The sequence below is a fragment of the Arachis ipaensis genome, chromosome B10, assembly GCF_059453495.1.
Source record: "Arachis ipaensis isolate K30076 ecotype BB chromosome B10, ASM5945349v1, whole genome shotgun sequence".
In the NCBI taxonomy this organism is placed as follows: Eukaryota; Viridiplantae; Streptophyta; class Magnoliopsida; order Fabales; family Fabaceae; genus Arachis; species Arachis ipaensis.
In genome coordinates, this window is record NC_142435.1 from 99893930 (window position 1) to 99910220 (window position 16291).

The following is a 16291-nucleotide window of genomic DNA, read 5'->3' on the forward strand; positions in this document are numbered from 1 at the left end:
AGCTATTCATGCCTTGTAAACTTGAAAAAACTTAACAAACACATCACGGCATTGAATGGTAATAAAGGAGAATTAAAAATTAACAATTTTAAGGCCTAGGAAGCATGTTTTCAATCATAGCACAAAATTAGGAAGGATTTGTAAAACCATGCTTTTTATATAAATAAGTGTATGAAAAATTGATAAAATCCACTCAATGCAATACAAAATAAACTGTAAAATAGTGGTTTATCACCTCCTCACGAGGAACTCGGACAGTGGCACCTCAGCGTAAGGATAAGTCAGACGCTGCCTTAGAAGGAGCCTGGACCTCACGTTCAGGGCCAAATCAACGTTTTAGGTAACCCTCAAAACATTGACACCATTATCGGTGACCTATGATTTAACCCTTGATAATGGCGGACCATCAATATAAAGACGGCCACATGGCATCTGAATCAAAACCCGAGCCTTAACGGGACGACCTCCCACTCTCAATACCTCCACCACGGGAGAGAACGCACGTTCCTCACGGAGAAGGAACATCCGAAAACCCCCAACTAAGGCGGATCCATTCAGAGATACATCCACTAGAAGAGGAAGAAACCCCACATCCCACTGAGATACTAGGTTTAGTTCATGTCCATGATAGATGACTGGATCAGCTTGAGCAAGAAGCTGAGCATCAATGGGAAGTAGAATGGGAGCTACAGAGAGAGGTGAGACAACAAAGAGAGCTAGAAGAAAAGCTCTCAAAATTGGAGGCCAGTCTTCGAAAACGAAGTAACCGGGCAGATCGGGAAGAAAGCCCCTTAGGGGGAAAAGATCCATTTGTGGAAGAGATCATTCGGACCAAAGTTCCAAGGAATTTCAAAACCCCCGACATGGATCTTTACGATGGAACAACTGATCCGAGACATCATCTCAGCAATTTTAAAAGTCGGATATACCTAGCCAACGCCTCCGACTCTATCCGTCGCAAAGCCTTCCTGACAACCTTAACTAAGGCGGTGATGAAGTGGTTTGATAACTTACCTCCCAGGTCAGTCACTTGTTTCGATGATTTGGCAAGAAAGTTCCTTACTAGATTTTCTATTCAGAAGGATAAAGTAAGGCATGCACCGAGCTTGTTGGGAGTAAAGCAAGAGGTCGGGGAAACACTCTGAGATTACATGAAAAGGTTCAATAAAGCATGCCTAGAGATTCAAAACCTACCAACAGAAGCAGTGATAATGGGGTTAGTTAATAGCCTCAAGGAAAGGCCATTCTTTCAATCCATATCAAAGCGACATCTGGCTTCCTTGTACGAAGTACAAGAACGGGCAGAGAAATATATCAACATAGAAGAAAACTCACAACTGAGAGAACCACTACTGTGACCCAGCCTGCCTTATCCACGTCGAGAAAAAGATAATGAAACTAAGAAAAACAAAGAATAGAACATAGAAAAACCCCGAAGATACCATAACTACACTCCCTCCGGGTCTCTCTTTTGGATGTTTACAGAGAAATATGCCACACCAAGAAGCTTCCACCTCCTCGTCTGATTGAACACAAAAGGCAAAAAGCCGGACAGAATACTATGAGTACCATAAACTCTATAGACATTCTACAAACAAATGTTACAATTTAAAGAATGTCATAGAAAAGTTAGCCAGAGAAGGCTGACTAGACAGGTACTTGGTGGATAAGTCAGACAACCCGAGGAAAAGAAAGAGAAGTGAAGAAGGAGGATGACAAGAACGTCCACCTCAAACTCCCGAGCAACACATACACATGATAACTGGAGGATTTTCTGGGGGAGGAATATCTAAATCATCACAGCATCTTAAGGAGGTATACCAAGTCGCAGGAGAAAGCAGATCTCCCGACCTGCTAATAATCTCATTCACTAAGGAAGATGCTCAAGGGGTAACGCAAGGCCATGACGGCCCCGTAGTGATAAATATGATCCTCGCCAATGTAAACCTCCATAGAACACTGATAGACCAAGGTAGCTCGGCGAATATACTGTTTAAACCTGCTTTTGACAAGCTTGGATTGGAAGAAAGGATCTTAAGGCATACCTAGATAACCTTTTCGGACTGGGTGATACGCCGATCCGACCTCTTAGGTACATATCTCTATACACCACTTTTGGAAAGGGCACGAGGTCAAAGACGTTAAACATCGATTACATCGTGGTTGAGGTCACCTTAGCTTACAATGCCCTAATAGGTCAGACAACCTTGAATCTTATGGAAGTGTATATAGACGATATGCTCGTTAAAACCAAGGCAGACTCAGCACTTTTGTCCGATCTCTCTGAGGTATTTTCTACAATAAGGAAGCATGAGATGAGATTAAATCCCTTAAAATGCACCTTCACAGTAGAAGCGGAAAAAGTCTTAGGTTTCATGCTAACTCGAAGAGGCATAGAAGCTAACCCGGACAAATGTAGAGCTATTTTCAACATGAAGAGCCCGACCAGTCTTAAAGAATTTCAACAATTAGATAGAAATTTGGCGACTCTATATAGATTCCTAGCAAGATCGGTATTAAACTCACTTCCCTATACTCTATTCTTAGAAAGGGAAAGCAATTTGAGTGGACCTTAGAGTGCGAGCAAGCCTTTCAAGATTTCAAAGCATTCTTGGAACAACCTCCTATACTTACCCGAGCAGTAGTAGGAGAAGAGCTCGTCATCTACCTAGTAGTAGTGAGCCAAGCTATAGCCTCATCATTGGTAAAAGAAGACAAGGATGGATTGAAATCTGTCTATTTTGTTAGCAAAGCTTTATAAGGAACAAAACTGAACTACCAAAAGATAGAAAAGTTTGCATATGCCCTTGTCCTCACCTCTTGAAGGCTCTGACCTTATTTTCAAGCTCACATTATCACGGTCCGTACAAATAAACCAATGAAACATATTCTACAAAAGATGGATTTAGCAAGACGGATACTACAATAAGTTGTGGAGCTGTCCGAGTTCGACCTAAAGTATGAAGCCCGGATAGCAATCAAGTCCCAATATCTCATCGATTTCATTGCTGAATATATTGAAAGTCAGGAAATCTCAACTACATGTAGACGGGTCATTGGTCATAATCTGGCCCACAAATAAAGCCAGGCCCAATAAGGATAAAAGGCCCAACCCAAAAAGGAGATCTCCAACTCCTACTCGACCTCTTTGAAGAGGTCGAACACCGTGAAGGAGCCCCATCTCCACTCGCCCAAGCAAGTAACTGCCTCGGCAAATCTCTCCCACTATCTTTATCCTCCCTAAAAGATAGATTCCAACGAACTCCCAAGATAAACGGAAGAGTTATCCATCGATAAAGATGGAACTACTCCAACAAAAGTGGTTACCGACTCTACTATAAATACACTGATACCCCTCAGGTATAATTTACGTTCTAATCAACTAAAACCTGCCTAAAGCCCTTGCAGACTTAAGCATCAGAGTCTCTTGCAGATACCACCCCCACCTCCTCACGAGGAATCGGACGGCGGTACTTCAATGTAAGGATAAGTCAGACGCTGCCTCAGAAGGAGCCTAGACCTCATGCTTAGGCCTAAATTAACATTTTCAGGTACCCCTCAGAATAGTACTATTCACTCTAACGTTCAATCGCTCATAACTTTCAATCCGGAGCTCCAATCACCGCACTGCTTGCGGTCACACATTTGTGTCGTCAATCTCCTCGATTCAAACCCAACAAAGTGGTAAGGATTGTTAATTTTTATGCCCAATTCTCTATTCCTCTCTTTTCCACATTTTTTGGTTTGGGTATTGAGGGATTTTGATGATTTTGGTGGTTTAGGTGCAATCTAACATTGGATAATTATTGAATTTTACCCCAATAATCAATGGATAAGGTAAGAAAATTCTAAACCTTTGTGGGTTGTCCAGTTTTGTGAACCCTAGTACTAGTTTTGATGAATTGTATGAAATAGATTGAATCGGTGAATTGGAGTGCTTGGAACTCAGCTTTGGGTGGCCAGAATTTATTGGGATTGATTTAGAGTCTTTGAAGCTTGAAGTTTAGTGTCTTTGGCTTAGGGAGGAATCGGCCAAGGTATGGTTTTGGTTTCTCGTAGTTAATGTATAATGTTACATGAAAACTTAGGCTAGTTGACCGTAGGATAAGTTGAATTATATGAATGGTGCATGTTTAATGGATATAATAAATAAATGTTGAGTTCAATGTGAATTATAGTTGGAAATTAGTGAGTGGTATTGATAAATTATATGCTGAGATGGTTGTGGTGTGGTTGGTGTTGAATATAAATTATATGTTGATTTTGATAGTGAAGTGGTTAGAATTGATGCAATTATTGTATATATGTATATATATGATGAAAATGATATTGAATTGATGATGAAGCATTAGTATTTTGAGTGACTAAGTGATTGATAGGTAATGAGTTAGTGTTTGGTGAGTCATGATAATACTTGAAATGGATTTGTTTAGGATTTGGTTGATTTTGGATTGGTAACTTTGGAAAAGCTTAAGGTTTGTCTTTGGTAAAAAATACAATTTTTAACCAACTTTGACACGTTGTAACTTGGCCCTTGGACACTCAAATTTGGTGAAAGTTGTCTCAAAGAAAAATTAGATCCGAGTTGTTTACAACGTTCAAAGAATGAATGAAAAATAATTTTTAATGAAAAAGTTATGCGCATTTGAAGTTTAGGTTTAAAAATAGAATTTTTCAAAAAAACTAAAGATTCTGGTATGCGTGCGTACGCACACTATCGTGCGCATGTGTAGACCAGAGAATGTGGGTAGACACGTGCATACGCACGAGGGTGTGCGTATGCACACTCTGAAATATTTGCAAGTTGTGTGTACGCACATTATGGTGCGTACGCACAGGTGTATGCACGATACCTTGTTTTCCACTAAAATCCTATTTTTAACTGTTTGACCTTCCTTGCAAACTTGTAAACTTCCGTAAACTCTGTTCAAGGTCCGATAGCTAGTTTTTAGACTTCGGAATAAGAGCAAATGTATTAAAGGAGTTGAATTGATATTGCAAAAGAATGGATTAAGTGTAACGAGGCGATGATGATAAGAATTATGTGTGTGAGCAATGAAGGTTAAGAGGTCAAGTTATGAGGGGGATAATTATGATCATGAAAAATAAGAATGATTGATGATGACTAAGTATGATGAGTATGGTTATGATATTGAGAGATGATGATGAATGAATTTAATTAAGATATGATGAGAGCGATTATGATATTAAGAGAAGTTGAATGATTGATTATGATTGAAATATGAAGAGAATGATTATGAAAAGGGAAGTGAGTCTGATTGAGATGTGCTGGCCCGGATAGTATGCAAGGGTTGGGCCTCGTCCCACTTGCTCCGGGTTAATGATTGAAACGCCTGGGAAGTAGCAACGGTTGTGGTTCGTCCCGCTTGCTCCGCATTCGTATTTGATTATGAGATTGAGATGTGATGATGAACGTGATTATGATTACGAATGGAGTTGATTGGGTGATAAAGAATTTAATAATAATGTTTGAGGCAGCTGGACAGTAGCAAAAGTTGTGGTTCATCCCACTGACTCTAGGTCAATGATTGAGACACCTAGGCAGTAGCCGCAGTAGTGGTTTATTCCACTTGCTCCGGGTTGAGTTTGTAAACACCCTCCTGGATAGTAGCAGCAGTAGTGTTCTTTTCACTTGCTCTAGGTTACGCGGATAGTAGCAAGGGTTGTAGTTTAGTCCTACTTGCTCTGTGTTGTGGTGTTCTGTTCAAGGTTAGCTCCCGGATATGTCGGGTTTTGCTGTATAACTGACAGATGATATCATCGGCCATAGGGCAGACATGCATCATATGCATTTGTATGTTTTGTTTGAGTATGCTTTGTTTTGGCTTGCCTAATTGTTTAACTATACTTAACTGCTACTTGTCTTATCTGTTGTACTTGCTATCCATAATTGTGTTTTCCTTGATTGTATTGTATGTGTTTGCAATTGAGAGATCCCTCATATGGCAGAGGTGTGATGAGGATTGTTTTATATATGGTGGTTAGGAGATGTAAAGGAAATGAAAAATGAATAGTTAGATTAGAACAAGAATCCCTTAGATAGATTCCCGAAATTTTGGCTTAGTATGAACTATAACTTTGATTTGGATCATCGGAGTTCTAGGAATGCCTCTGGCTTTTTGGGACCTTATATATTATCTATGCAGGCACTTTTACCATATTGAGAACTCCTGGTTCTCATTCCATACATATTCTGTTATTTTTCAGATGCAGGCTGAGAGTCACCTCGTTGAGCATTATAGAGACTCTTTGGAAGCGAAGAACTGTTTTGAGACTTGGTGTTTTATATTTTGTGTATGTATATGTATGTATATATTTTCTCCACAGTATATGTTGTATTTTTGTCCCTCTTAGAGGTGGATTTGGGAAAACGGATGTATTATCTTATCTTTTGGGGATACTTTTGGGTTATATATATGTGTGTGTGTTGATGAGCGGATATTTTATACGCTTTTTGGGGTTAATTTCATATAGTTTTTAGTATGTTTTAGTTAGTTTTTAGTTTATTTTCATTAGTTTTTAGGAAAAATTTATATTTCTGGACTTTACTATGAGTTGTGTGTTTTTCTGTAATTTCAGGTATTTTTCTGGCTGAAATTGAAGGAGCTGAGCAAAAATCTGACTCAGGCTAAAAAAGGACTGTTGATGCTGTTGGATTCTGACCTCCCTGCACTCAAAGTGGATTTTCTGGAGCTACAGAACTCGAAATGGCATGCTTCGAATTGCGTTGGAAAGTAGACATCCAGGGCTTTCCAGAAATATATAATAGTCCATACTTTGCTTAAGAATAGACAACGTAAACTGGCGTTCAACACCAGTTCTCTGCCCTATTCTGGCGTCCAGCGCCAGAAAAGGATTAAAAGCTGGAGTTCAACGCCAGAAATGGATCCAAACCTGGCGTTGAACGCCCAAAATGGCCTTATGCACGTGAATTACTTAAATCTCAGCCCCAGCACACACCAAGTGGGCCTCAGAAGTGGATCTCTATACCATCTGCTATAGTTTACTCATTTTCTGTAAACCTAGGCTACTAGTTTAGTATTTAAACAACTTTTAGAGACTTATTTTGTATCTCATGACAATTTAGATCTAAAATTTGTACTCTTTGACGGCATGAGTCTCTAAACTCCATTGTTGGGGGTGAGGAGCTCTGCTGTGTCTCGATGAATTAATGCAAGTATTTCTGTTTTCCATTCAAACACGCTTGTTCCTATCTAAGATGTTCATTCGCGCTTAACTGTGATGGAGGTGATGATCTGTGACACTCATCACCTTCCTCAAACCATGAACGTGTGCCTGACAACCACCTCCGTTCTATATACGATTGAATGTGTATCTCTTAGATTCCTTAATCAGAATCTCCGTGGTATAAGCTAGAACTGATGGCGGCATTCATGAGAATCCGGAAAGTCTAAACCTTGTCTGTGGTATTCCGAGTAGGATTCAATGATCGAATGACTGTGATGAGCTTCAAACTCGCAAGTGCTAGGCGTTAGTGACAGACGCAAAAGGACGAAGAATCCTATTCCAGTATGATCGAGAACCGACAGATGATTAGCCGTGCTGTGACAGAGCATGTGAGCATATTCTTCACTGAGAGGATGGGATGTAGCCATTGACGATGGTGAACCCCTACATACAGCTTGCCATAGGAGGACGTGCGTGCGTGAACAAGAAGACAGAGGAAAGCAGAGATTCAGAAGACAAAGCATCTCCAAAACTCCAACATATTCTCCATTACTGCATAACAAGTAACCTTTAATCCATGCTCTCTTGTTTATTCGCAATTCAACTGATAAACATAATTGACTTCCTGACTAAGATTTACAAGATAACCATAGATTGCTTCAAACCAACAATCTCCGTGGGATTCGACCCTTACTCACGTGAGGTATTACTTGGACGACCCAGTGCACTTGCTGGTCAGTGGTACGAGTTGTGAAAAGTGTGATTCACAATTTGTGCACCAAGTATGCGTGCGTGCGTGCATGCGTACGTGCGTGCGTGCGTGTGTGCGTATGTATACTCTGGTCGGCGCTAGCTTTGCAGGTCGAGTCCGGAGCTTGGTAATTGTATCTTTGGAACTTTGATCCCTATATGTATATCACTATTTTCTTTTCGATCTTATTCATCTTTATACGCTTATCCAGACGAGTGCGATGCGATTTTTCTATTACGGTTTTGTTTAGCTTCTTTTTCAAGACACTTAGTTATAATTCCTTTCAACTATATTTTATACGTATTTTTATTTTACAGGTCGTAATACCTCGCCGTCTCTGGTTTACGACTTAAGCGTAAAGCTTTGTATGGTAGGGTATTACATTATGGTATCAGAGCGGTTCCTGTAGAGTCTGGGAAATGGACTAACTATGCTTTTGAGCATACTCTAAGTGTGGGTACATGCTATTTAGGATGTCTGCTTGACATATATAGTATAAATGTTCATGAGCATACTTTTGAAGATTTGAAGCACTAGACTTGAGATATTAAGACCGATCACCTTAATATCAATTGTTCTATATGAACAAGACCCAAAGGACGTCTTGTGAACGCGAGTAAGGTGATACGGTTGAGTATATGGCTGCTCTGGAGAATATCATTGCTGATGTGCAAGCTACAACTAAAAGGATAGAACAAACAAACTAGGAACAGTGATGGAGGCGGTAATGGACTTAGTGGTGGAGACAAATAAGGGAATTAGAAACTCGTGTACCTGAAGTAAAGGTTGATGACGTTTAGTTAGTGTGATAAAGAGATTCAAGTAGGTTTCTGGTCGAATGGGCGAATGATTAAGTTTGTAATGACAAAGGATCAGAGTGACGCAGCGAAATCGGGTTGGAGCATCAATGTAGTGAGAAGTGTGTAGCCTTCGGATTCCAAAATTTGAATGTAGATATCGAGATAAAGCTAGAAGGACCCCTGTAGTTGAACCTAAAAGCTGAGCTTGAAACCCCTAGTGTAACCTTTGAACCCCATCGAATGTGAACTAGAAGAGTTTCTCATTGGAAAAGAGGAGCTTCAGTATATAAGATTGTTTCAAGGGTTGACCGAGGATTGAGGACTGGAAAGTTGAAGTAGGAAGGGCTACACTTGTCTTTTTTCTTTTAGTAACTGAATTTTGGGGACAAAATTCCTAATTAGGAAGGTAGAATATAAAATCCTGAAAATTAATAAATAAGACTAATAAATTAATTATGAGTCCAAGAAATTAGAAAATTAAATTTTATAAGTTGAAGAAGTAAAAATGTTTAAAATACGAATTTTAACAATAATTTTAAAGATTTTGTCCCAAAGTTAGGCCAACGGGCTAAACCGGTTGGACCGGCCTATATTGGGCCGAACATATATAAACCCAAACTTAAGCATTCAGCCGCAACGACTCTTTCCATATGTGAACCATGCTAAAATAGAGGAGAAGGAGGTAAAACCCTTGGGTACTATTCACTCCAACGTTCAATCGCTCATAACTTTCAATTCGGAGCTCTGATCGCCGCACCATTTGTGGCCACGCGTTCGCCTCATCGAGCTCTTTGATTCTAACCCAACAAAGTGGTAAGGATCTTTAATTTTTTCCCAGTTCTTTGTTCCTCTCTTTTCTACATTTTTTGTTTGGGTATTGAGGGATTTTGATGATTTTGGTGGTTTAGGTGCAATCTAACATTGGATAATTGTAAGATTTACCCCAATCATCAATGGATAAGGTGAGAAAACTTTAAAACCTTGTGGGTTGTCTTAAATTTTGGTGTCTTTGGCTTATGAAGGAATCGGCCAAGGTATGGTTTTGGTTTCTCGTAGTTAATATATAATGTTACATGAAATACATGAAAACTTAGGCTAGTTGACCGTAAGATAAGTTAAATTATGTGAATGGTGCATGTTTAATAGATATAGTAAATAAATATTGAGTTTGATGTAAATTGTAGTTGGTAATTAGTGAGTGGTATTGATAAATTATATGTTGAGATGATTGTGGTGTGGTTGGTGCTGAATATAAATTATACATTGAATTTGATAGTGAAGTGGTTGGAATTGATGCAATTATTGTATATATGTATATATGTGATAAAAATGTTGTTGAATTGATAATAAAGCATTAGTATTTGAGTGACTAAGTGATTGATAGGTAATGGGTTAGTGTTTGGTGAGTCATGATAATGCTTGAAATGGATTTGGTTAAGATTTGATTGATTTTGGATTGGTAACTTTGGAAAAGCTTGAGGTTTGTGTCTTTGGTAAAAACCATAATTTTTAACCAACTTTAACGCACTTTAACTTGACTTTCAGACCATCAAATTTGGTGAAACTTGTCTTAGATGAAAATTGGGTCTGAGTAGTTTACAACGTTTGAAGAACGGACGAAAAATAATTTTAACAAAAAAGTTATGCGCGTTTGAAGTTTGGGTTTAAAAAGAAAATTTTTAGAAAACCAGAAAATTTGGTATGCATGCGTACGCACACTATCGTGCACACGCACAGACCAGAACATGTGGGGAGACTCGTGTGTACGCACGAGGGTGTGTCGACACTCTGGAACTTTTGCAAATTGTGCGTGCGCACATTATGATGTGTACGCACAGGCTGGGAAAGTTGTCTGGTGCATGTGTACGGATGGTATGATGCATACGCACGATTCCTTATTCTGCACTAAACCCTGTTTTTAATTGTTTGACCTTCTTGGAAAACTTGTAAAGTTTCGTAAACCCTGTTTAAGGTCCAATAGCTTGTTTTTAGGCTTTGGAATAAGAGCGAACATATTAAAGGAGTTGAATTGATATTGCGGAAGAATAGATTAAGTGTGATGAGGCGATGATGATGAGAATTATGTGTGTGAGCAATGAAGGTTGAGAGGTCAAGTTATGATGGGGATAATTATGATAATGAAAACTAAGAATGATTGATGATGAGTAAGTATGATGAGTATGGTTATGATATTGAGAGATGATGATGAATAAATTTAATTAAGATATGATGAGAGTGATTTTGATATTAAGACATGTTGAATGATTAATTATGATTGAAATATGAACAGAATGATTATGAAAAGGGAAGTGAGTCTGTTTGAGATGTGCTGGCCCGGATAGTATACAAGGGTCGGGCCTCGTCCCACTTACTATGGGTTAATGATTGAAACGCCTGGGCAGTAGCAAGGGTTTTGGTTCGACCCACTTGCTCCGGGTTAGTATTTTATTATGAGATTGAGATGTGATGATGAACGTGATTATGATTATGAATGGAGTTGATTGGGTGATAAGGAATTTAATATTAATGTTTGAGGCACATGGGTAGTAGCAAGGGTTGTGGTTCGTCCCATTTGCTCCGGGACAGTGATTGAGACACCTGGACAATAGCAACAGTGGTGGTTTATTCTACTTTCTCCAGGTTGAGTTTGTAAATACCCGCTTAGGTAGTAGCAGCAGTAGTGGTTCTTTCCACTTGCTCTGAGTTACGTGGGTAGTAGCAAGGATTGTGGTTTAGTCTCACTTACTCCCTATTGTGATATTCTGTCCAAGGTTAGCTATCAAACACGTCAAGTTTGGCTGTATAACCGACAGATAATATCATCGGCCATAGGGCAGACATGTATCATATGCATTTGTATGTTTTGTTTGAGTATGCTTTGTTTTGACTTGCCTAATTGTTTAACTGTACTTAATTGCTACTTGTCTTATCTGTTGTATTTGCTATCCATAATTGTGTTATCCTTGATTGTATTGTATGTGTTTGCAATTAAGAGATCCCTCATGTGACGGAGGTATAATGAGGGTTGTTCTATATATGGTGGTTAGGAGATATGAAGAAAACGGGGAATGAATATTAGATTAGAACTAGAATCCCTTAGATAAATTCCCAAAATTCTAGCTTAGTATGAAGTATAAGTTTAATTTGGATTGTCAAAGTTCTAGAAATGCCTCTAGCTTTCCGAGACCTTATATATTATCTATGTGAACAATTTTACCATACTAAGAACCTCCAGTTCTCATTCCATACATATTTGCTATTTTTCAGATGCAGGTCGAGAGTCACCTCGTTGAGCATTCTGGAGACTCTTTAGAAGCGAAGAACTATTTTGGGACTTGGTGTTTTATAATTTGTGTATGTATATATATGCAAGGATGGATCCAGAAATGTTACCATGGGGGTTAATAATATATATAATATAAAAAAAATATGCAAATAAATTATAATGTAAGATGCATTACAAAAATATACTGATAGAGAATATATATTTAAAGTACAAAAAAATGTGTACTTTTTACTAACGAAATGGTACACGTTGATTCTTCATATCATAAAATTCATTGATAATAGAATCTGTGTCAAATCTTTCAGCAATCTTCTTCTCAATGTAAATCAAAAGACAATTAGCAAGAAATTCATCTTCCATTTTGTTTTTGAGTCTATTCTGCACAATATTCACAGCTGAAAAAGATCTCTCAGTTGTAGCAGTTAAAACAGGGAGAGTTAATACGAAGCGAATCAAACGATCAATCAAAGGATATGTTAAAGACTTTCCTATCTTCGTTAATCCTTGACATAAATCCGAAATTGTGCACAAGTTAGTTAATTCAATATGATTAGGAACATCGAGTTCATAATGTTGAGCTTGCATTCTATTGTGAAAATTTTCTTGGTCACTGAAGTCACCTGGATAAAATCCTTCTACTAATTCACATACTTTGTTGACATCGAAAAACTTATAATTATCTCTGGGATCTAAAGTTGAACTTAAAGTAAGCAATTCCACCATATTATCATTGTATCTTCGATTAAGCTCCTGCAATTGTGTATCAATTACAGCCAGAAATATATTAACACGGTAATGATGCTCCACTGAAATTTGGTCAACAATTTTGCGAGTTCGGTCTCTTCTAGGAATATGCAATGCATTCATATCAGGAACTTCAACTTCATGTTTCTCACAAAAATATAACTTCTTTTATGAAAGTATCCCAACTTGATTCTCTCATTCCTTGGATTAAAGTCTTGGTAGTAGAAACCAGAGTTAAAACATTCAATATTCCTTGATTTTTTTGTTACAAAGCTTGACAAAGATCATGACTAACTTTCAAAATATTTCTCATCAAATGCAAAACAAAGACAAATTTAAAGGATGTGATAGTATCATAAGCAATACTAGCATCACCACGAGTGGATAAATTGTAAAACCCACAAAATTAGTGAATAATTAACTAATAAATTAATTATTTATTAAATAAATTAGAAAATAGAAATTTATGGTTTAGTGAGGTAGAACTAATTAAAAAAATTGACACTAATTTTAAAGAATTTGGCCTAAGATTGGACCGAACCGGACAAACTGGGCCTAAAACGGGCCCAAGGCCCAATCCAATTTCACCCTCACTTAAAGGGCAAGCCCTTCTTCCTTCCCTTATTATGCTTCATGCTGGAAACTTGAGAAAGGGGAAGAAACCCCATTAGCAAACCCTTGCTTGATTTTCAATCCAACATAACTTTTCGCTCCGAGCTCTAATTGCCGCTTCGTTCACGGCCACGTGACCGCGGCGACGAGCTCTACAAAGTCCAGTCATTGATTAAGTAAGGAAACCACTTCTGTATTCCAGTTCTCTCCTTCCCAAATTTCGAATTCAATGTGTAATCATGTTGGATTTTGCTTGAATTTGGTGTTTAGGTTCGAATTAACTCACAGGTATTGTCGGGTTTAGCTCATTGGAGCTGTGGGTCAGGTAGCACCCTCAATTCCTTTGTGAAATATTGAATTAGTGTTGATTATAGTGAATATTATGATGTTAGATTGAAATTGGTTGTGGATTAGAGACAACTTGAGGAATTGGAAGTTGGAGATTGAACTTTGGAGGCTAGGTTCGTTGGTGAGGGCTGGGGTGATGAAGCTTGTAGTGTAGTGAACGCTTGAGGTGTTCCAGGTTTATCAGAAAATTGGCCAAGGTATGGTTTCGATTTTTCATATCTAAAATGTAATGTAATGTGAAAACTTAGGCTAGTGACCCTAGGATAGGAATTGAATTTATGATGTTGTTGATTGGTTGAAATGGATTATATTGATTATATGATTGTTGGTTTTGGAGGGTGTAATTGATGTCCTTGTTGATGATGCATGTGACTTGTATATGATGATGATTGGTATGCAAAAAGATTGATTTTGAAGTTGATATTGTACTTGATTTGGATACTTGATGATGTATATTGAATATTGTGGAATTGGAAGTACTGGATTGGAATTTGATAAAAATGGAGAATTGGTAGGATGATGAATGTGTATTGTAAATTGTGGAGCTTGAAATATTGAGTTGAGAGTTATGAAGGATGCTGAATTAGTAAGGTTTTGGGTTGGTTTAAAAGGCTTGGTAATTTGTATGTTTTGAAAATGGAGGTTTTGAAAGGTTTTATGAAATAGCCCAACTTTGTCAGAGCATAATTTGGTCTCTGGACCTTCGATTTGTTTCAAACTTATTTAGAAAGAAAATTTGGTCTGAGATGTTTACGCCGTTTGAAGAACAGAGAAAAAATGTTTTAAAAAAAGAAAGTTATGCGCAATCAAAGTTTGGGTGCAAAATTGAGGTTTCAGGAATTAGCAGCTTTTTGAGGTTTCTGCTAAGCCCGCATACGCGAGATACACACGCGACACGACCAATCCTTTCGTGTTGGGCATCTCGCGTACGCGACCAGGGTGCTTGCATACGCAAGCAAGGAAAAACTCACCCACGCGTACGCGTGACCCCTGTTTTTAGCAAAGTAGATTTTATGTTTTAAAACCTAATTTCGAACCTCTAAACCTTTATTTTTACTCTTTTAGCCTTTAAAGCTTAGTTGTATGTTGAGTGGTGAGAAGAACGTAGGGAGGAGTGGTAACTTGGAGATCAAGAAAGTTTGAAAAATGAATGAATTAATGAATGAATGAATGTAAAGAAAAATGAAAGAAGAATTATTACTGAAATCTGATTGATGATTAAATGATTATGATTAATTGAGGAAGCTTGAAAATGTGGTGAGTATGCCGGAGATGCATATATGATTAATGAATGAATGTGGTAAATGAACTATGATGGAAAATGTTGAATGTGAGTATGCTTGTAATTTTATCTCTCTGGTTGTAAGGGTGACAGCGCATAGATACCCTCTAATGGTGATAGGGCACAGATACCCTCTAATGGTGACAGGGCATAGATACTCTCTTATGGTGACAGCACACAGATACCCTCTAATGGTGACAGGGCACGAATTTTCTCTAATGGTATTAAGGTGCAACAGAGAGACTGTGCCCGGGCTAGCTACCGAACACGTCGGGTTGGCTTGATAAACGATAGATGAGACTCATCAGCCACTAGGACAGGCATGCATCATATGCATCTATGTTTGTTTGGTATGCTTTGTTTGGATTGCCTAATTGATTGCATAAACTTTTTTTTGCTGTATATGCTTTCTATCTGTGATTTCCTAGTTTGTAATAATTGTGTTTGAAAAAATATACCAGTGAAGGCTGGGAGGTTAGGAGGAGTTGGAAGGAGAGTATTAGAATAGAATGAAGATACTTAGCTAGTTGCCTATTTTATTTATGGTTTAGTTTTGTTTATAAGATTTAATTATATGTCAGAAGTTTTAGGATTGCCTTTGGCTTTTCCAGGATATTATATGTTAGATATGTGGGCACTGTTACCATGCTGAGAACCCCCGGTTCTCATTCCATATAGATATTTGTGTTTTTCAGATGCAGGTTGAGAGGCACCTCGCTAGACGTCTGAAATTCTCTGCAACAGAGTGGGCTTGTGGGATTTGATAGTTTGTTCTATTTTGTATATACTTTACTGCTGCACCTCATAGAGGTTTATGGAGAACTAGGGTTAATTTTATGTATTTTGGGTTATAGTTATATATATATATATATATATATATATCCTAGTTATAAATATTTTTCACTATATTATATATATAATTTTACTTTTAGAAGTCGTAATACCTCACCACCTCTGTCTTATGACTTAAGCATAAGGCTCTGTGTGGTAGGGTGTTACAGAAATTACCTTCTTCGGTGCCTTTTTCAAGAACTTCACAAGTAGCATCAAACATGCATAGCAAGCTACGTATAGAATTCAAATAAGACCCCCATCTAGTATTTCCAGCTCTTCGCAAAGTACCAATTTGATTAAGTCCACTACCTGTCACAATTTCATCATTGGCAATTAAGTTTGCGACATTATTTGCTTGAGTAACCCTTAACTGATCATGACGTTTAGGAGAAACAGTCACAACATTCATAATTAGTGTAAGTTTT

General features: G+C 38.0%; 1 protein-coding gene across 1 annotated transcript; it reads right to left on the reverse strand.

The window, feature by feature from the left end:
* Window positions 1-12277: 12277 nt before the first annotated feature.
* LOC107620647 (uncharacterized) lies at window positions 12278-16275 on the reverse strand. Its single transcript, XM_016322779.1, has 2 exons — window positions 16041-16275; window positions 12278-12927 (listed from the first exon to the last, which is right to left on the reverse strand). Exons 1-2 carry the CDS (start codon window positions 16273-16275, stop codon window positions 12278-12280), a joined length of 885 nt encoding a protein of 294 aa, XP_016178265.1.
* Between the last annotated feature and the right edge of the window lie 16 nt (window positions 16276-16291).